Here is a 20055-nt window from a genome sequence, read left to right on the forward strand (position 1 = left end):
ACAGCTCTCTGTGGTAACACATGGGCATCTGTGGTGTCACACAGCTCTCTGTGATGTCACACTGACATCTCTGTGACATCCCACAGCTTTTTGTGATGTCACACAGACACCTCTGTGACGTCACAATGCCATCTGTGATGTCACAGAACCTCCTGTGATGTTACACAGACCTCTCTGTGATGTCACGCTGACATCTCTCTGATGTCACACAAGTGTAACAAGAAAAGAAATAGCTGAAGGAAAATTAGCAGTATTTTATTTGTCCTGAATCTAAGAATTTAGAATCTTCAATTTTTACAAACATGATTTGATACTAACTATAGGCAATGAAGTTTTCCATCCCCAGTAAAGAAAAGGATTTGGCCTGAACCACGGCTGCAGCACCCCCAAGGCTGTAACTGCTCTGCCAGGGGTTCTTCCATGGTCATGGCTCTCAGGTGCTCCAGCACGACCCCAGGCACAGGCACTGATGTTTCGAGGGCTACCTGCTGAGCATGGCCTAATCCACAGCCACAGAGGCTTCAGGTCTATCCCTGGGCCACAATCCCTTCTTGGCCATGGAAACAACCATGGCCACAGGTACTCTGAGAGATTCCTGCTCTGCCATGGGCTTATTCCCAGCCGCGGATGCCTGCGGGTGTCCTGCTCCTTTCTGGGCTCGTCCACAGGTCACAGATCCCTCAACTGGAGCTCACACCACTGGAGTTCCAGCAGCACAGAAACAGCAGCGATGTCCTGGCCTGGTCTCATGGATGATGGGAAGGCAAAGCAGGTTCTATTTCAGGGTTTTAAGTGCAGTTTTGATCCTGTTCCTCGCAGAATACATCTGGAGCAGGTGTCCAGCTGTGAGACAAACAGAGACAGGGTGTGCTGGGTGAAGAATGGTGATGTACTGGTTTTCAAGGGGATAGGATCCATTTTCTTCCCAGGGAGCGGCAAAGAGCTGGGTTTGGATTCAGCACGGGAATGTGGTGGATAGCACACGGATGGCTTGGATGTTGCTGAGCGGGGCTTGCCCTCCTCAAGGACTTTGCAGTGGCACATTGGACAATCCATGTGCCGTGCTCTGCCAGCAAGGAGGTGAGACCATCAACATTCCCCTCCTCATCCCTGTGTCCTACGTAAAGAAGAATCTTCCACCCGCTCTGCTCCAGAGAGCTGGCAAGTGCCCCTAGGGAGCCCCCTCATCCCTCCTGGGGCACTGCGGAGGGCGGGGCCGAGGCAGGGCTGTGACTGCACAAAGGGGCAGAGCGCTGGCGTGAGGCAGGGCTGTGATGTCCCAGGGCTGTGCTGGCCGCAGCACTGTGACATCGCTGTGACATCACCGCGCTGTCGCTGTGTGAGACGGGCCAGCGCCCGCAGCTGCCAGTGCAGTCGCGACGGGACGTGCCGGAGCCATGGGTGCCGGTGACGTCCTGCTGACCGTGCTTCTCCTGCTGCTGGCCGCCGTGGCTGTCTGGTGGGCCTTTGGCCACCGGCAACCGCGGGGCCGGCGGACACGGAGAGGGAAGTGGAGGAAGCGCCCCAGGGTCCAGCCCAGAGGCTCACCGAGGAAGCGAGGAGCCCCTGCGGCTCCCAGGTTCCCCAGGCCTCGAGCGACTCCTGGCAAGCGGCCACGTGCTCCCGCCAGCCCCCTGGGCAGCCCCTGCAGCTGCGGCCCCTGCCTGGCAGAGGCCCGGGAGCTGCAGGAACTGATGCTGCACCTCGGGGATGGCAACAGGACACGTGACCCGCTCTATTCTGGGATGTGGCAGGCATTGTGGAAAGAACTGGAGGAGCTGCAGAACCAAGGCCACCTGCCCTGCTGTGGCTTAGCCAGCTCCTCCAGAAGCCTCCATCCCGTCCAGAGGCTGCTCCCAGCAAGTTTCTCCATCCCTGGGAGAGCCTCACGGCCTGCAAGGATGGCACAGCAGGGGAGAGACATCACCATCCATGCAGGAAGCTCAGGCTGTCAGAGACCCTGCATCCTGCCAGGAGCCTCTGCTATCTCTGACAGCCTCCATCCCTTGCAGAGGCTCAGTGAGACCTGTCAGCCTGCAGAAGGAGCAGAGCCCGTGGACAGGTCTCCCAGCTCCCTTGGACTGACGGACTACAACAACACGGGCGAAATCCTGAACCTTGGCATGGCAAGGGAAAGCCCAGAAGTCCAACTGGGAGCCCAGCCCGATGCAGGGGAGCCTGCTCAGGAGCAGCTGGCGGGGCAGCAAGCGTCCTGGAGCCAGCAGTGGGCATCCCACAGCAGCCAGGACAGCCAGGACGCTCTTCTGGTTCTGCCCGCCAGCAACAGCCCCAGCCTGGTGGTGGAGACGGGCCTCCAGACAGCACGGAGGTTCCTCCATCTGCAGGAAGCTGCCCCAAGACAGCCCTCGAGTGCCGCCAAGGCCTTTCTAGTAGCAGGTGAGATCTCCCGAGGAGCTGCCTGCGGCTCCCCCGGGGCTCTGGAGGGGCGCGGCCAGGCCAGGCCAGGGCCCCTGCGAGCAGCCTAGTCGCCGGCTGTTTCCAGTGCCTCCGACGGCACGGCTTGAAAAAGCCCTGTCTGCCTTGCAGCCGCTCCTGGCATCCCCCTGTGCCAAGGCTCGGGCTGCAGCCCCGGCCGTCGTCAGGAGCAGAGCCCAGCCCACGCCGCCGGGGACAGCGACGGTGCCGCCCTGCCCCGCTGCCCCGGGGCTGCCGCAGCCGCCTGTGCGCGCTGCCCCGGCCCGGCTCTGCCGCTCGCCAGCCCGGCGGCTGCAGGGCGGTGGCCGCTGCCCGGCGCGCAGCAGGAAGCAGGTGAGAGCGCGGCGGCCGCGGGGGCCCGGCCCGCTTCACTCGCGGGCACTTGCGGGGGGTTCTGGGCGCAAGGCTGATGGCTTCTCTCGGCCGCAGGGCAACAGAGGCAGCGGCAGGAGCTGTACCTGTGGGGCCCGCAGCTGGGCAGCGGCGGCTTCAGCACCGTCTACTCGGGCATCCGCCTCTCGGACGGGAGCCCGGTGAGTGGCCGCCACGGCCGGGCGGGGCAGGAGGGGCAGCGGCGGGGAGCGGCAGGGCTGGAGCTCAGCCCTCCTCTCTCCGTGGCTCGCAGGTGGCCATCAAACGCGTGGCCCGGGAGAGCGTCCTGCAGTGGGACGAGCTGGTGAGTGAACGGGGCCAGCGGGACAGAGCGGGGCGTGGCGGGCAGGGAGAATCCCGGGGCGGGCTCAGCGTGCGGAGCCGCAGCCCCGCGGGCCTGGGCACACCGGAGAGCGGAGCTGGGGCCGGGCAGCGGCACCCCCGAGCATCCCCCGGGCGGGAGGAAGCGCAAGCGCCTGGGAGGCTGCGCCAGGGGGCACTGGGGCATCCCGGGCAGGGCGCAGCGCAGCCCCAGGGCTGCTGCAGCAGCAGCAGCAGCAGCAGCAGGCTGCTGCAGGCACTGACTTTCTCCTGCTCACAGCCCGACGGCACCCGCGTGCCCTTGGAGGTGGTGCTCATGGAGAAGGTGGGCTCTGGCTGCCAGAATATCATCCAGCTCCTCGATTGGTTTGAGCTGCCGGACAGCTTTGTGCTAGTGCTGGAGCGTCCGGAGGCATCGCAGGATCTCCTGCAGTTCCTGCAGGAGCAGGGCTGCCTGTGCGAGGAGCAGGCGCGCTGGCTTTTCTGCCAGGTGCTGGAGGCCGTGCGGCACTGCACCGCCTGCGGCGTCCTGCACCGGGACATCAAGCCAGAGAACCTCCTGGTGAACCCGGAGAGCGGCCACCTGAAGCTCATTGACTTCGGCTGCGGCACCTTCCTCCAGGAGCGGGCCTTCACGGGCTTTGCCGGTGAGCCCATGGCCTGGGCCCTGCTCCCGGTGCCAGGCACCGCACGGCCCCGTTCCCTCCTGGGCTGCGGGCTGCGTCCTTCAGCCAGCCGCCTTTAGGCACGGGGCGGATGCCGAGCCCCAGGAGCCGGCTGCCGGCCCTGCCGACAGAGGGGGGGCAAAAGCGGCTCCCGGCCCCTGGGCTCAGCGGGCCCACGAGGGCCTGGGCTGCTCCACTGGCCTTCTTGGCCTTGCGGAATGGTTTCGTGCCTTTGGCCAGCTGGCTGGGGGACGCGGGGTGGCCTCGGGGGGAAGCTGTGGCCACGGCTGCAGCCCCTGCCTCGGGCCGGAGGCCGCCGCCAGGCTCTGGAAGGCAGCAGCCTGCGCCCGGCCAGCGCCGCCTGTCTCCCCTAGGAACGCGCGTGTACAGCCCGCCCGAGTGGATCTGGCTCGGCTGCTACCACGGCCACGCGGCCACCATCTGGTCCCTGGGCGTGCTGCTGTACGTCATGGTCTGCGGGAGCCTCCCATTCCAGGATGAGCCTGACATCGTGCTGGGCAAGCTCGTCTTCCGGCAGCAGCTCTCTCCAGGTGGGTGTCCGGCCTCAAGCCGGCGGGCTTTGGCAGCTGGCGGCGCGCAGCTCGGCGCGGCCCTCACCAGCTCCGCGGGACGTGGATCTGCCCTCCAGGGCCGGCCGCAGGAGGGGCCCGTGCCGACGGGGTCAGCGCGGCACGGGCGGCCGGAGGAGGCGGCCGTGTCCCGCCGTGCCGCTCTCCCGCGTGGGGCAGAGCCGGTCGGGAGCCCGGCACGGCCCAGAGCCCGGCACAACATGGCCCGGGCCCCGCGGGCGACGGGGGCAGCTGGGCAGGAGACTCTGCCGGTGACCGGCGCTTTCTGCCTTCTCTCCCCAGAGCTCCAGCACCTGATCCGATGGTGTTTGGCCAAGCACCCTGCGGACAGGCCGGAGCTTGAGGAGATCTCATGCCACCCTTGGGTGCGGGGCCGGCGCTTTTGATGCCTTGCCGGAGCCTCTGCAGCACCAATTTAGCGAGTCCCGCGCAGGACTGAGAAGCCGAAAAATAAAACAGCAAACCCATTGCGGTGTGTCAAGGGGCTGGTTCTTTTCAGCAACTTCAGCTAAAGAAACGTCTTGGGCAAGGGGGGAATCAGAGTGCTGCCTTCAGCCTTTGTCAAGCTTTCCATGCCTGCCCTCCCGGCTGGTTCTTTATATCTTCCAGCTCAGGCCGTAGTGCGGGTAGGAGGGGCTTTGCCTAGCCAAGAAATGCGGCAGTGGAACAACAGCTGCTCTTGCAAAGTGGCAGGGCTTCTTGGTGTCTCTTGAAGTGACACACAGGTCCATGTGTGCATTCCAGGGGTTATTTGGTTTCAGGGACAGAGACGTTCCTCTCTTAGCAGAACTCTGAGGAGAGCCAGAAGCTACAAAATATCATTTCAGGTTGAGCCCTGCTGAACTCTTTTTCTTTCTTCCTATGAAATGGGAGGCAGGGCTAGGCAGTTCTCTGGGACTCTCGCTGAAGGAGCTGCTTCTCTCGGAATCCCGCAAAGAGAGAGCTGCTCTGTCTCCCAAAAAGGTACCACTTTATACCATAAAAGAGTGCTTGGCTTCCCCCTCTGGGTGGAGCATCTCAAATTGGGATGGTGTTACGTTACCGGGCCTGCAGTGAGCCAGTCAATGGCCCATTAACAAACGATTACCTCTTCGGAGCAAACCATCGTTCTTGCAAGAGATAATAAACCTGCCCAACCTCCAACAGATGGCAAATAGAATACAAGCTTATCTTACAAACCAGGACAACTACTTTATAGAGAGGTAGCGGTTGTAACCAATACTTATTAGATTTTTTTTGTTGTTTCGATTTATACTATGGCAAGATGATAAAATATGTATTTGACATTACCTTGGAATGCAAAGTTTTTAAAAATAATTTTAAGGGAAAATATATTGAAACTGGTTTGGATAGCATAATTTTAAAAAGCCAGTTTCAATACCTGTGCAGTAGCCACAAAGAAGATCTGCATCACTCATCTAAAAAGAAAGCAAGCTTTAGATTTGACATGCACATTTAGATTTTTTTTGTCATGTATAAAAGAAAGGAGAAAAAATACACTATGACAGTTTATCTTCAACTGCACATCACTTGAACCTTGAGTGAAGACTCTGCATTATTGAAGAGAACCAGCTGAGGCAGTGCAGCTCCAGGTTCACACATTATCAGAACCTTCGACTGCTCATTAAAAGCAGAAAATCGTGTGGCTGCCTCTGCGAGGCAACAGCGCATTCTCCTGCTGTCATTGCCACTGTCAGAGCAAAACTGGAACCAAGCCATCCCATTCCATCACAAGCACCCTTACGCTGCAAAGGTGGAGCCCTGATCTCAGGAATGCCATTTGTGGCAGAGGTTTTCCATGGGTGATGTCACACAGCTCTCTGTGATGCCACACTGACACCTCTGTGATGTCACAAATCTTTCTGTGATGTCACATGGACATCCTTGTGATGTTACACTAATATCTGTGATGCCACACAGCTCTCTGTGATGTCACACAACCTCCTCTGACATCACAATGACATCTCTATGATGTCACACTGACACCTTTGTGACGTTGCACAGCTCTCTGTGGTAACACATGGGCATCTGTGGTGTCACACAGCTCTCTGTGATGTCACAATGCCATCTGTGATGTCACACAAGCTCCTGTGATGTTACACAGACCTCTCTGTGATGTCACGCTGACATCTCTCTGATGTCACACAAGTGTAACAAGAAAAGAAATAGCTGAAGGAAAATTAGCAGTATTTTATTTGTCCTGAATCTAAGAATTTAGAACCTTCAATTTTTACAAACATGATTTGATACTAACTATAGGCAATGAAGTTTTCCATCCCCACTAAAGAAATGGATTTGGCCTGAACCACGGCTGCAGCACCCCCAAGGCTGTAACTCCTCTGCCAAAGGTTCTTCCATGGTCATGGCTCTCAGGTGCTCCAGCACGACCCCAGGCACAGGCACTGATGTTTCGAGGGCTACCTGCTGAGCATGGCCTAATCCACAGCCACAGAGGCTTCAGGTTTATCCCTGGGCCACAATCCCTTCTTGGCCATGGAAACAACCATGGCCACAGGTACTCTGAGAGATTCCTGCTCTGCCATGGGCTTATTCCCAGCCGCGGATGCCTGCGGGTGTCCTGCTCCTTTCTGGGCTCGTCCACAGGTTACAGATCCCTCAACTGGAGCTCACACCACTGGAGTTCCAGCAGCACGGAAACAGCAGCGATGTCCTGGCCTGGTCTCATGGATGATGGGAAGGCAAAGCAGGTTCTATTTCAGGGTTTTAAGTACAGTTTTGATCCTGTTCCTCGCAGAATACATCTGGAGCAGGTGTCCAGCTGTGAGACAAACAGAGACAGGGTGTGCTGGGTGAAGAATGGTGATGTACTGGTTTTCAAGGGGATAGGATCCATTTTCTTCCCAGGCAGCGGCAAAGAGCTGGGTTTGGATTCAGCACGGGAATGTGGTGGATAGCACACGGATGGCTTGGATGTTGCTGAGCGGGGCTTGCCCTCCTCAAGGACTTTGCAGTGGCACATTGGACAATCCATGTCCCGTGCTCTGCCAGCAAGGAGGTGAGACCATCAACATTCCCCTCCTCATCCCTGTGTCCTACGTAAAGAAGAATCTTCCACCCGCTCTGCTCCAGAGAGCTGGCAAGTGCCCCTAGGGAGCCCCCTCATCCCTCCTGGGGCACTGCGGAGGGCGGGGCCGAGGCAGGGCTGTGACTGCACAAAGGGGCAGAGCGCTGGCGTGAGGCAGGGCTGTGATGTCCCAGGGCTGTGCTGGCCGCAGCACTGTGACATCGCTGTGACATCACCGCGCTGTCGCTGTGTGCGACGGGCCAGCGCCCGCAGCTGCCAGTGCAGTCGCGACGGGACGTGCCGGAGCCATGGGTGACGGTGACGTCCTGCTGACCGTGCTTCTCCTGCTGCTGGCCGCCGTGGCTGTCTGGTGGGCCTTTGGCCACCGGCAACCGCGGGGCCGGCGGACACGGAGAGGGAAGTGGAGGAAGCGCCCCAGGGTCCAGCCCAGAGGCTCACGGAGGAAGCGAGGAGCCCCTGCGGCTCCCAGGTTCCCCAGGCCTCGGGCGACTCCTGGCAAGCGGCCACGTGCTCCCGCCAGCCCCCTGGGCAGCCCCTGCAGCTGCGGCCCCTGCCTGGCAGAGGCCCGGGAGCTGCAGGAACTGATGCTGCACCTCGGGGATGGCAACAGGACACGTGAGCCACTCTATTCTGGGATGTGGCAGGCGTTGTGGAAAGAACTGGAGGAGCTGCAGAACCAAGGCCACCTGCCCTGCTGTGGCTTAGCCAGCTCCTCCAGAAGCCTCCATCCCATCCAGAGGCTGCTCCCAGCAAGATTCTCCATCCCTGGGAGAGCCTCAAGGCCTGCAAGGATGGCACAGCAGGGGAGAGACATCACCATCCATGCAGGAAGCTCAGGCTGTCAGAGACCCTGCATCCTGCCAGGAGCCTCCTCTATGTCTGACAGCCTGCATCCCTTGCAGAGGCTCAGTGAGACCTGTCAGCCTGCGGAAAGAGCAGAGCCCGTGGACAGGTCTCCCAGCTCCCTTGGACTGACGGACTACAACAACACGGGCGAAATCCTGAACCTTGGCATGGCAAGGGAAAGCCCAGAAGTCCAACTGGGAGCCCAGCCCGATGCAGGGGAGCCTGCTCAGGAGCAGCTGGCGGGGCAGCAAGCGTCCTGGAGCCAGCAGTGGGCATCCCACAGCAGCCAGGACAGCCAGGACGCTCTTCTGGTTCTGCCCGCCAGCAACAGCCCCAGCCTGGTGGTGGAGACGGGCCTCCAGACAGCACGGAGGTTCCTCCATCTGCAGGAAGCTGCCCCAAGACAGCCCTCGAGTGCCGCCAAGGCCTTTCTAGTAGCAGGTGAGATCTCCCGAGGAGCTGCCTGCGGCTCCCCCGGGGCTCTGGAGGGGCGCGGCCAGGCCAGGCCAGGGCCCCTGCGAGCAGCCTAGTCGCCGGCTGTTTCCAGTGCCTCCGACGGCACGGCTTGAAAAAGCCCTGTCTGCCTTGCAGCCGCTCCTGGCATCCCCCTGTGCCAAGGCTCGGGCTGCAGCCCCGGCCGTCGTCAGGAGCAGAGCCCAGCCCACGCCGCCGGGGACAGCGACGGTGCCGCCCTGCCCCGCTGCCCCGGGGCTGCCGCAGCCGCCTGTGCGCGCTGCCCCGGCCCGGCTCTGCCGCTCGCCAGCCCGGCGGCTGCAGGGCGGTGGCCGCTGCCCGGCGCGCAGCAGGAAGCAGGTGAGAGCGCGGCGGCCGCGGGGGCCCGGCCCGCTTCACTCGCGGGCACTTGCGGGGGGTTCTGGGCGCAAGGCTGATGGCTTCTCTCGGCCGCAGGGCAACAGAGGCAGTGGCAGGACCTGTACCTGTGGGGCCCGCAGCTGGGCAGCGGCGGCTTCAGCACCGTCTACTCGGGCATCCGCCTCTCGGACGGGAGCCCGGTGAGTGGCCGCCACGGCCGGGCGGGGCAGGAGGGGCAGCGGCGGGGAGCGGCAGGGCTGGAGCTCAGCCCTCCTCTCTCCGTGGCTCGCAGGTGGCCATCAAACGCGTGGCCCGGGAGAGCGTCCTGCAGTGGGACGAGCTGGTGAGTGAACGGGGCCAGCGGGACAGAGCGGGGCGTGGCGGGCAGGGAGAATCCCGGGGCGGGCTCAGCGTGCGGAGCCGCAGCCCCGCGGGCCTGGGCACACCGGAGAGCGGAGCTGGGGCCGGGCAGCGGCACCCCCGAGCATCCCCCGGGCGGGAGGAAGCGCAAGAGCCTGGGAGGCTGCGCCAGGGGGCACTGGGGCATCCCGGGCAGGGCGCAGCGCAGCCCCAGGGCTGCAGCAGCAGCAGCAGCAGCAGCAGCAGCAGGCTGCTGCAGGCACTGACTTTCTCCTGCTCACAGCCCGACGGCACCCGCGTGCCCTTGGAGGTGGTGCTCATGGAGAAGGTGGGCTCTGGCTGCCAGAATATCATCCAGCTCCTCGATTGGTTTGAGCTGCCGGACAGCTTTGTGCTAGTGCTGGAGCGTCCGGAGGCATCGCAGGATCTCCTGCAGCTCCTGCAGGAGCAGGGCTGCCTGTGCGAGGAGCAGGCGCGCTGGCTTTTCTGCCAGGTGCTGGAGGCCGTGCGGCACTGCACCGCCTGCGGCGTCCTGCACCGGGACATCAAGCCAGAGAACCTCATGGTGAACCCGGAGAGCGGCCACCTGAAGCTCATTGACTTTGGCTGCGGCACCTTCCTCCAGGAGCGGGCCTTCACGGGCTTTGCCGGTGAGCCCATGGCCTGGGCCCTGCTCCCGGTGCCAGGCACCGCACGGCCCCGTTCCCTCCTGGGCTGCGGGCTGCGTCCTTCAGCCGGCCGCCTTTAGGAACGGGGCGGATGCCGAGCCCCAGGAGCCGGCTGCCGGCCCGGCCGACAGAGGGGGGGCAAAAGCGGCTCCCGGCCCCTGGGCTCAGCAGGCCCACGAGGGCCTGGGCTGCTCCGCTGGCCTTCTTGGCCTTGCGGAATGGTTTCGTGCCTTTGGCCAGCTGGCTGGGGGACGCGGGGTGGCCTCGGGGGGAAGTTGTGGCCACGGCTGCAGCCCCTGCCTCGGGCCGGAGGCCGCCGCCAGGCTCTGGAAGGCAGCAGCCTGCGCCCGGCCAGCGCCGCCTGTCTCCCCTAGGAACGCGCGTGTACAGCCCGCCCGAGTGGATCTGGCTCGGCTGCTACCACGGCCACGCGGCCACCATCTGGTCCCTGGGCGTGCTGCTGTACGTCATGGTCTGCGGGAGCCTCCCCTTCCAGGATGAGCCTGACATCGTGCTGGGCAAGCTCGTCTTCCGGCAGCAGCTCTCTCCAGGTGGGTGTCCGGCCTCAAGCCGGCGGGCTTTGGCAGCTGGCGGCGCGCAGCTCGGTGCGGCCCTCACCAGCTCCGCGGGACGTGGATCTGCCCTCCAGGGCCGGCCGCAGGAGGGGCCCGTGCCGACGGGGTCAGCGCGGCACGGGTGGCTGGAGGAGGCGGCCGTGTCCCGCCGTGCCGCTCTCCCGCGTGGGGCAGAGCCGGTCGGGAGCCCGGCACGGCCCAGAGCCCGGCACAACATGGCCCGGGCCCCGCAGGCGACGGGGGCAGCTGGGCAGGAGACTCTGCCGGTGACCGGCGCTTTCTGCCTTCTCTCCCCAGAGCTCCAGCACCTGATCCGATGGTGTTTGGCCAAGCACCCTGCGGACAGGCCGGAGCTGGAGGAGATCTCATGCCACCCTTGGGTGCGGGGCCGGCGCTTTTCATGCCTTGCCGGAGCCTCTGCAGCACCAATTTAGCGAGTCCCACGCAGGACTGAGAACCCGAAAAATAAAACAGCAAACCCATTGCGGTGTGTCAAGGGGCTGGTTCTTTTCAGCAACTTCAGCTAAAGAAACGTCTTGGGAAAAGGGGGGCTTTGTCAAGCTTTCCATGCCTGCCCTCCCGGCTGGTTCTTTATATCTTCCAGCTCAGGCCGTAGTGCGGGTAGGAGGGGCTTTGCCCAGCCAAGAAATGCGGCAGTGGAACAACAGCTGCTCTTGCAAAGTGGCAGGGCTTCTTGGTGTCTCTTGAAGTGACACACAGGTCCATGTGTGCATTCCAGGGGTTATTTGGTTTCAGGGACAGAGACGTTCCTCTCTTAGCAGAACTCTGAGGAGAGCCAGAAGCTACAAAATATCATTTCAGGTTGAGCCCTGCTGAACTCTTTTTCTTTCTTCCTATGAAATGGGAGGCAGGGCTAGGCACTTCTCTGGGAATCTTGCCGAAGGAGCTGCTTCTCTCGGAATCCCGCAAAGAGAGAGCTGCTCTGTCTCCCAAAAAGGTACCACTTTATACCATAAAAGAGTGCTTGGCTTCCCCCTCTGGGTGGAGCATCTCAAATTGGGATGGTGTTACGTTACCGGGCCTGCAGTGAGCCAGTCAATGGCCCATTAACAAACGATTACCTCTTCGGAGCAAACCATCGTTCTTGCAAGAGATAATAAACCTGCCCAACCTCCAACAGATGGCAAATAGAATACAAGCTTATCTTACAAACCAGGACAACTACTTTATAGAGAGGTAGCGGTTGTAACCAATACTTAGTAGATTTTTTTTGTTGTTTTGATTTATACTATGGCAAGATGATAAAATATGTATTTGACATTACCTTGGAATGCAAATTTTTTAAAAATAATTTTAAGGGAAAATATATTGAAACTGGTTTGGATAGCATAATTTCAAAAAGCCAGTTTCAATACCTGTGCAGAAGCCACAAAGAAGATCTGCATCAATCATCTAAAAAGAAAGCAAGCTTTAGATTTGACATGCACATTTAGATTTTTTTTGTCATGTATAAAAGAAAGGAGAAAAAATACACTATGACAGTTTATCTTCAACTGCACATCACTTGAACCTTGAGTGAAGACTCTGCATTATTGAAGAGAACCAGCTGAGGCAGTGCAGCTCCAGGTTCACACATTATCAGAACCTTCGACTGCTCATTAAAAGCAGAAAATCGTGTGGCTGCCTCTGCGAGGCAACAGCGCATTCTCCTGCTGTCATTGCCACTGTCAGAGCAAAACCGGAACCAAGCCATCCCATTCCATTACAAGCACCCTTACGCTGCAAAGGTGGAGCCCTGATCTCAGGAATGCCATTTGTGGCAGAGGTTTTCCATGGGTGATGTCACACAGCTCTCTGTCATGCCACACTGACACCTCTGTGATGTCACAAATCTCTCTGTGATGTCACATGGACATCCTTGTGATGTTACACTAATATCTGTGATGCCACACAGCTCTCTGTGATGTCACACAACCTCCTCTGACATCACAATGACATCTCTATGATGTCACACTGACACCTTTGTGACGTTGCACAGCTCTCTGTGGTAACACATGGGCATCTGTGGTGTCACACAGCTCTCTGTGATGTCACAATGACATCTCTGTGACAGCACACAGCTTTTTGTGATGTCACACAGACACCTCTGTGATGTCACAATGCCATCTGTGATGTCACACAACCTCCTGTGATGTTACACAGATCTCTCTGTGATGTCACGCTGACATCTCTCTGATGTCACACAAGTGTAACATGAAAAGAAATAGCTGAAGGAAAATTAGCAGTATTTTATTTGTCCTGAATCTAAGAATTTAGAACCTTCAATTTTTACAAACATGATTTGATACTAACTATAGGCAATGAAGTTTTCCATCCCCACTAAAGAAATGGATTTGGCCTGAACCACGGCTGCAGCACCCCCAAGGATGTAACTGCTCTGCCAGGGGTTCTTCCATGGTCATGGCTCTCAGGTGCTCCAGCACGACCCCAGGCACAGGCACTGATGTTTCGAGGGCTACCTGCTGAGCATGGCCTAATCCACAGCCACAGAGGCTTCAGGTTTATCCCTGGGCCACAATCCCTTCTTGGCCATGGAAACAACCTTGGCCACAGGTACTCTGAGAGATTCCTGCTCTGCCATGGGCTTATTCCCAGCCACGGATGCCTGCGGGTGTCCTGCTCCTTTCTGGGCTCGTCCACAGGTCACAGATCCCTCAACTGGAGCTCACACCACTGGAGTTCCAGCAGCATAGAAACAGCGGCGATGTCCTGGCCTGGTCTCATGGATGATGGGAAGGCAAAGCAGGTTCTATTTCAGGGTTTTAAGTACAGTTTTGATCCTGTTCCTCGCAGAATACATCTGGAGCAGGTGTCCAGCTGTGAGACAAACAGAGACAGGGTGTGCTGGGTGAAGAATGGTGATGTACTGGTTTTCAAGGGGATAGGATCCATTTTCTTCCCAGGGAGCGGCAAAGAGCTGGGTTTGGATTCAGCACGGGAATGTGGTGGATAGCACACGGATGGCTTGGATGTTGCTGAGCGGGGCTTGCCCTCCTCAAGGACTTTGCAGTGGCACATTGGACAATCCATGTCCCGTGCTCTGCCAGCAAGGAGGTGAGACCATCAACATTCCCCTCCTCATCCCTGTGTCCTACGTAAAGAAGAATCTTCCACCCGCTCTGCTCCAGAGAGCTGGCAAGTGCCCCTAGGGAGCCCCCTCATCCCTCCTGGGGCACTGCGGAGGGCGGGGCCGAGGCAGGGCTGTGACTGCACAAAGGGGCAGAGCGCTGGCGTGAGGCAGGGCTGTGATGTCCCAGGGCTGTGCTGGCCGCAGCACTGTGACATCGCTGTGACATCACCGCGCTGTCGCTGTGTGCGACGGGCCAGCGCCCGCAGCTGCCAGTGCAGTCGCGACGGGACGTGCCGGAGCCATGGGTGACGGTGACGTCCTGCTGACCGTGCTTCTCCTGCTGCTGGCCGCCGTGGCTGTCTGGTGGGCCTTTGGCCACCGGCAACCGCGGGGCCGGCGGACACGGAGAGGGAAGTGGAGGAAGCGCCCCAGGGTCCAGCCCAGAGGCTCACGGAGGAAGCGAGGAGCCCCTGCGGCTCCCAGGTTCCCCAGGCCTCGGGCGACTCCTGGCAAGCGGCCACGTGCTCCCGCCAGCCCCCTGGGCAGCCCCTGCAGCTGCGGCCCCTGCCTGGCAGAGGCCCGGGAGCTGCAGGAACTGATGCTGCACCTCGGGGATGGCAACGGGACACGTGAGCCGCTCTATTCTGGGATGTGGCAGGCGTTGTGGAAAGAACTGGAGGAGCTGCAGAACCAAGGCCACCTGCCCTGCTGTGGCTTAGCCAGCTCCTCCAGAAGCCTCCATCCCATCCAGAGGCTGCTCCCAGCAAGATTCTCCATCCCTGGGAGAGCCTCAAGGCCTGCAAGGATGGCACAGCAGGGGAGAGACATCACCATCCATGCAGGAAGCTCAGGCTCTCAGAGACCCTGCATCCTGCCGGGAGCCTCCTCTATGTCTGACAGCCTCCATCCCTTGCAGAGGCTCAGTGAGACCTGTCAGCCTGCGGAAAGAGCAGAGCCCGTGGACAGGTCTCCCAGCTCCCTTGGACTCTGGGACTTCAACAACACAGGTGCCATCCTGACCCTTGACGTGGCAAGGGAAAGCCCAGAAGTCCAACTGGGAGCCCAGCCCGATGCAGGGGAGCCTGCTCAGGAGCAGCTGGTGGGGCAGCAAGCGTCCTGGAGCCAGCAGTGGGCATCCCACAGCAGCCAGGACAGCCAGGACGCTGTTCTGGTTCTGCCCGCCAGCAACAGCCCCAGCCTGGTGGTGGAGACGGGCCTCCAGACAGCACGGAGGTTCCTCCATCTGCAGGAAGCTGCCCCAAGACAGCCCTCGAGTGCCGCCAAGGCCTTTCTAGTAGCAGGTGAGATCTCCCGAGGAGTTGCCTGCGGCTCCCCCGGGGCTCTGGAGGGGCGCGGCCAGGCCAGGCCAGGGCCCCTGCGAGCAGCCTAGTCGCCGGCTGTTTCCAGTGCCTCCGACGGCACGGCTTGAAAAAGCCCTGTCTGCCTTGCAGCCGCTCCTGGCATCCCCCTGTGCCAAGGCTCGGGCTGCAGCCCCGGCCGTCGTCAGGAGCAGAGCCCAGCCCACGCCGCCGGGGACAGCGACGGTGCCGCCCTGCCCCGCTGCCCCGGGGCTGCCGCAGCCGCCTGTGCGCGCTGCCCCGGCCCGGCTCTGCCGCTCGCCAGCCCGGCGGCTGCAGGGCGGTGGCCGCTGCCCGGCGCGCAGCAGGAAGCAGGTGAGAGCGCGGCGGCCGCGGGGGCCCGGCCCGCTTCACTCGCGGGCACTTGCGGGGGGTTCTGGGCGCAAGGCTGATGGCTTCTCTCGGCCGCAGGGCAACAGAGGCAGCGGCAGGAGCTGTACCTGTGGGGCCCGCAGCTGGGCAGCGGCGGCTTCAGCACCGTCTACTCGGGCATCCGCCTCTCGGACGGGAGCCCGGTGAGTGGCCGCCACGGCCGGGCGGGGCAGGAGGGGCAGCGGCGGGGAGCGGCAGGGCTGGAGCTCAGCCCTCCTCTCTCCGTGGCTCGCAGGTGGCCATCAAACGCGTGGCCCGGGAGAGCGTCCTGCAGTGGGACGAGCTGGTGAGTGAACGGGGCCAGCGGGACAGAGCGGGGCGTGGCGGGCAGGGAGAATCCCGGGGCGGGCTCAGCGTGCGGAGCCGCAGCCCCGCGGGCCTGGGCACACCGGAGAGCGGAGCTGGGGCCGGGCAGCGGCACCCCCGAGCATCCCCCGGGCGGGAGGAAGCGCAAGAGCCTGGGAGGCTGCGCCAGGGGGCACTGGGGCATCCCGGGCAGGGCGCAGCGCAGCCCCAGGGCTGCAGCAGCAGCAGCAGCAGCAGCAGCAGCAGGCTGCTGCAGGCACTGACTTTCTCCTGCTCACAGCCCGACGGCACCCGCGTGCCCTTGGAGGTGGTGCTCATGGAGAAGGTGGGCTCTGGCTGCCAGAATATCATCCAGCTCCTCGATTGGTTTGAGCTGCCGGACAGCTTTGTGCTAGTGCTGGAGCGTCCGGAGGCATCGCAGGATCTCCTGCAGTTCCTGCAGGAGCAGGGCTGCCTGTGCGAGGAGCAGGCGCGCTGGCTTTTCTGCCAGGTGCTGGAGGCCGTGCGGCACTGCACCGCCTGCGGCGTCCTGCACCGGGACATCAAGCCAGAGAACCTCCTGGTGAACCCGGAGAGCGGCCACCTGAAGCTCATTGACTTTGGCTGCGGCACCTTCCTCCAGGAGCGGGCCTTCACGGGCTTTGCCGGTGAGCCCATGGCCTGGGCCCTGCTCCCGGTGCCAGGCACCGCACGGCCCCGTTCCCTCCTGGGCTGCGGGCTGCGTCCTTCAGCCGGCCGCCTTTAGGAACGGGGCGGATGCCGAGCCCCAGGAGCTGGCTGCCGGCCCTGCCAACAGAGGGGGGGCAAAAGCGGCTCCCGGCCCCTGGGCTCAGCGGGCCCACGAGGGCCTGGGCTGCTCCGCTGGCCTTCTTGGCCTTGCGGAATGGTTTCGTGCCTTTGGCCAGCTGGCTGGGGGATGCGGGGTGGCCTCGGGGGGAAGTTGTGGCCACGGCTGCAGCCCCTGCCTCGGGCCGGAGGCCGCCGCCAGGCTCTGGAAGGCAGCAGCCTGCGCCCGGCCAGCGCCGCCTGTCTCCCCTAGGAACGCGCGTGTACAGCCCGCCCGAGTGGATCTGGCTCGGCTGCTACCACGGCCACGCGGCCACCATCTGGTCCCTGGGCGTGCTGCTGTACGTCATGGTCTGCGGGAGCCTCCCCTTCCAGGATGAGCCTGACATCGTGCTGGGCAAGCTCGTCTTCCGGCAGCAGCTCTCTCCAGGTGGGTGTCCGGCCTCAAGCCGGCGGGCTTTGGCAGCTGGCGGCGCGCAGCTCGGCGCGGCCCTCACCAGCTCCGCGGGACGTGGATCTGCCCTCCAGGGCCGGCCGCAGGAGGGGCCCGTGCCGACGGGGTCAGCGCGGCACGGGTGGCCGGAGGAGGCGGCCGTGTCCCGCCGTGCCGCTCTCCCGCGTGGGGCAGAGCCGGTCGGGAGCCCGGCACGGCCCAGAGCCCGGCACAACATGGCCCGGGCCCCGCGGGCGACGGGGGCAGCTGGGCAGGAGACTCTGCCGGTGACCGGCGCTTTCTGCCTTCTCTCCCCAGAGCTCCAGCACCTGATCCGATGGTGTTTGGCCAAGCACCCTGCGGACAGGCCGGAGCTGGAGGAGATCTCATGCCACCCTTGGGTGCGGGGCCGGCGCTTTTCATGCCTTGCCGGAGCCTCTGCAGCACCAATTTAGCGAGTCCCACGCAGGACTGAGAACCCGAAAAATAAAACAGCAAACCCATTGCGGTGTGTCAAGGGGCTGGTTCTTTTCAGCAACTTCAGCTAAAGAAACGTCTTGGGAAAAGGGGGGCTTTGTCAAGCTTTCCATGCCTGCCCTCCCGGCTGGTTCTTTATATCTTCCAGCTCAGGCCGTAGTGCGGGTAGGAGGGGCTTTGCCCAGCCAAGAAATGCGGCAGTGGAACAACAGCTGCTCTTGCAAAGTGGCAGGGCTTCTTGGTGTCTCTTGAAGTGACACACAGGTCCATGTGTGCATTCCAGGGGTTATTTGGTTTCAGGGACAGAGACGTTCCTCTCTTAGCAGAACTCTGAGGAGAGCCAGAAGCTACAAAATATCATTTCAGGTTGAGCCCTGCTGAACTCTTTTTCTTTCTTCCTATGAAATGGGAGGCAGGGCTAGGCACTTCTCTGGGAATCTTGCCGAAGGAGCTGCTTCTCTCGGAATCCCGCAAAGAGAGAGCTGCTCTGTCTCCCAAAAAGGTACCACTTTATACCATAAAAGAGTGCTTGGCTTCCCCCTCTGGGTGGAGCATCTCCCAGTGAGATGGTGTTACATTACCGTGCCTGCAGTGAGCCAGTCAATGGCCCATTAACAAACGATTACCTCTTCGGAGCAAACCATCGTTCTTGCAAGAGATAATAAACCTGCCCAACCTCCAACAGATGGCAAATAGAATACAAGCTTATCTTACAAACCAGGACAACTACTTTATAGAGAGGTAGCTGTTGTAACCAATACTTATTAGATTTTTTTTGTTGTTTCGATTTATACTATGGCAAGATGATAAAATATGTATTTGACATTACCTTGGAATGCAAATTTTTTAAAAATAATTTTAAGGGAAAATATATTGAAACTGGTTTGGATAGCATAATTTCAAAAAGCCAGTTTCAATACCTGTGCAGTAGCCACAAAGAAGATCTGCATCAATCATCTAAAAAGAAAGCAAGCTTTAGATTTGACATGCACATTTAGATTTTTTTTGTCATGTATAAAAGAAAGGAGAAAAAATACACTATGACAGTTTATCTTCAACTGCACATCACTTGAACCTTGAGTGAAGACTCTGCATTATTGAAGAGAACCAGCTGAGGCAGTGCAGCTCCAGGTTCACACATTATCAGAACCTTCGACTGCTCATTAAAAGCAGAAAATCGTGTGGCTGCCTCTGCGAGGCAACAGCGCATTCTCCTGCTGTCATTGCCACTGTCAGAGCAAAACTGGAACCAAGCAATCCCATTCCATCACAAGCACCCTTACGCTGCAAAGGTGGAGCCCTGATCTCAGGAATGCCATTTGTGGCAGAGGTTTTCCATGGGTGATGTCACACAGCTCTCTGTCATGCCACACTGACACCTCTGTGATGTCACAAATCTCTCTGTGATGTCACATGGACATCCTTATGATGTTACACTAATATCTGTGATGCCACACAGCTCTCTGTGATGTCACACAACCTCCTCTGACATCACAATGACATCTCTATGATGTCACACTGACACCTTGCACAGCTCTCTGTGGTAACACATGGGCATCTGTGGTGTCACACAGCTCTCTGTGATGTCACACTGACATCTCTGTGACATCACACAGCTTTTTGTGATGTCACACAGACACCTCTGTGATGTCACAATGACATCTGTGATGTCACACAAGCTCCTGTGATGTTACACAGACCTCTCTGTGATGTCATGCTGACATCTCTCTGATGTCACACAAGTGTAACAAGAAAAGAAATAGCTGAAGGAAAATTAGCAGTATTTTATTTGTCCTGAATCTAAGAATTTAGAACCTTCAATTTTTACAAACATGATTTGATACTAACTATAGGCAATGAAGTTTTCCATCCCCAGTAAAGAAAAGGATTTGGCCTGAACCACGGCTGCAGCACCCCCAAGGCTGTAACTGCTCTGCCAGGGGTTCTTCCATGGTCATGGCTCTCAGGTGCTCCAGCACGACCCCAGGCACAGGCACTGATGTTTCGAGGGCTACCTGCTGAGCATGGCCTAATCCACAGCCACAGAGGCTTCAGGTTTATCCCTGGGCCACAATCCCTTCTTGGCCATGGAAACAACCTTGGCCACAGGTACTCTGAGAGATTCCTGCTCTGCCATGGGCTTATTCCCAGCCGCGGATGCCTGCGGGTGTCCTGCTCCTTTCTGGGCTCATCCACAGGTCACAGATCCCTCAACTGGAGCTCACACCACTGGAGTTCCAGCAGCACAGAAACAGCAGCGATGTCCTGGCCTGGTCTCATGGATGATGGGAAGGCAAAGCAGGTTCTATTTCAGGGTTTTAAGTGCAGTTTTGATCCTGTTCCTCGCAGAATACATCTGGAGGAGGTGTCCAGCTGTGAGACAAACAGAGACAGGGTGTGCTGGGTGAAGAATGGTGATGTACTGGTTTTCAAGGGGATAGGATCCATTTTCTTCCCAGGGAGCGGCAAAGAGCTGGGTTTGGATTCAGCACGGGAATGTGGTAGATAGCACACGGATGGCTTGGATGTTGCTGAGTGGG

General features: G+C 60.0%; 3 protein-coding genes across 3 annotated transcripts; all 3 read left to right on the plus strand.

Moving 5' to 3' along the window:
• Window positions 1-1397: 1397 nt before the first annotated feature.
• LOC144246151 (serine/threonine-protein kinase pim-1-like) lies at window positions 1398-4770 on the plus strand. Its single transcript, XM_085579505.1, has 7 exons — window positions 1398-1459; window positions 2282-2397; window positions 2866-2969; window positions 3062-3112; window positions 3410-3776; window positions 4169-4345; window positions 4667-4770. Exons 1-7 carry the CDS (start codon window positions 1398-1400, stop codon window positions 4768-4770), a joined length of 981 nt encoding a protein of 326 aa, XP_085435631.1.
• A 2119-nt stretch (window positions 4771-6889) lies between these two features.
• On the plus strand, window positions 6890-11126 carry LOC144246152 (serine/threonine-protein kinase pim-1-like). Its single transcript, XM_085579506.1, has 9 exons — window positions 6890-6899; window positions 6989-7209; window positions 8333-8544; window positions 8602-8717; window positions 9186-9289; window positions 9382-9432; window positions 9733-10099; window positions 10492-10668; window positions 10990-11126. The coding sequence occupies exons 1-9, from the start codon at window positions 6890-6892 to the stop codon at window positions 11124-11126; spliced, it is 1395 nt and encodes a 464-aa protein (XP_085435632.1).
• A 2291-nt stretch (window positions 11127-13417) lies between these two features.
• On the plus strand, window positions 13418-17493 carry LOC146767672 (serine/threonine-protein kinase pim-1-like). Its single transcript, XM_085579507.1, has 7 exons — window positions 13418-13576; window positions 14700-15084; window positions 15553-15656; window positions 15749-15799; window positions 16100-16466; window positions 16859-17035; window positions 17357-17493. Exons 1-7 carry the CDS (start codon window positions 13418-13420, stop codon window positions 17491-17493), a joined length of 1380 nt encoding a protein of 459 aa, XP_085435633.1.
• Window positions 17494-20055: the final 2562 nt, after the last annotated feature.

The sequence above is a fragment of the Lonchura striata genome, chromosome 4 (assembly GCF_050655825.1).
Source record: "Lonchura striata isolate lonStrDom1 chromosome 4, ASM5065582v1, whole genome shotgun sequence".
NCBI classification, from domain to species: domain Eukaryota; kingdom Metazoa; phylum Chordata; class Aves; order Passeriformes; family Estrildidae; genus Lonchura; species Lonchura striata.

Bases quoted from the DNA above. Each gene is read 5' to 3' on its own strand.
- LOC144246151 (XM_085579505.1), top strand. From the start codon at position 1,398: ATGGGTGCCGGTGACGTCCTGCTGACCGTGCTTCTCCTGCTGCTGGCC. The intron at 2,398-2,865 runs GTGAGATCTCCC...TCTCGGCCGCAG, and splicing joins CAAGGCCTTTCTAGTAGCAG to GGCAACAGAGGCAGCGGCAG. The intron at 2,970-3,061 runs GTGAGTGGCCGC...CGTGGCTCGCAG, and splicing joins GCCTCTCGGACGGGAGCCCG to GTGGCCATCAAACGCGTGGC.
- LOC144246152 (XM_085579506.1), top strand. The intron at 7,210-8,332 runs GTACTGGTTTTC...CATCCCTTGCAG, and splicing joins GCTGGGTGAAGAATGGTGAT to AGGCTCAGTGAGACCTGTCA. The intron at 10,100-10,491 runs GTGAGCCCATGG...TGTCTCCCCTAG, and splicing joins GGCCTTCACGGGCTTTGCCG to GAACGCGCGTGTACAGCCCG.
- LOC146767672 (XM_085579507.1), top strand. From the start codon at position 13,418: ATGTCCTGGCCTGGTCTCATGGATGATGGGAAGGCAAAGCAGGTTCTA. The intron at 13,577-14,699 runs GTACTGGTTTTC...CATCCCTTGCAG, and splicing joins GCTGGGTGAAGAATGGTGAT to AGGCTCAGTGAGACCTGTCA. The intron at 15,657-15,748 runs GTGAGTGGCCGC...CGTGGCTCGCAG, and splicing joins GCCTCTCGGACGGGAGCCCG to GTGGCCATCAAACGCGTGGC.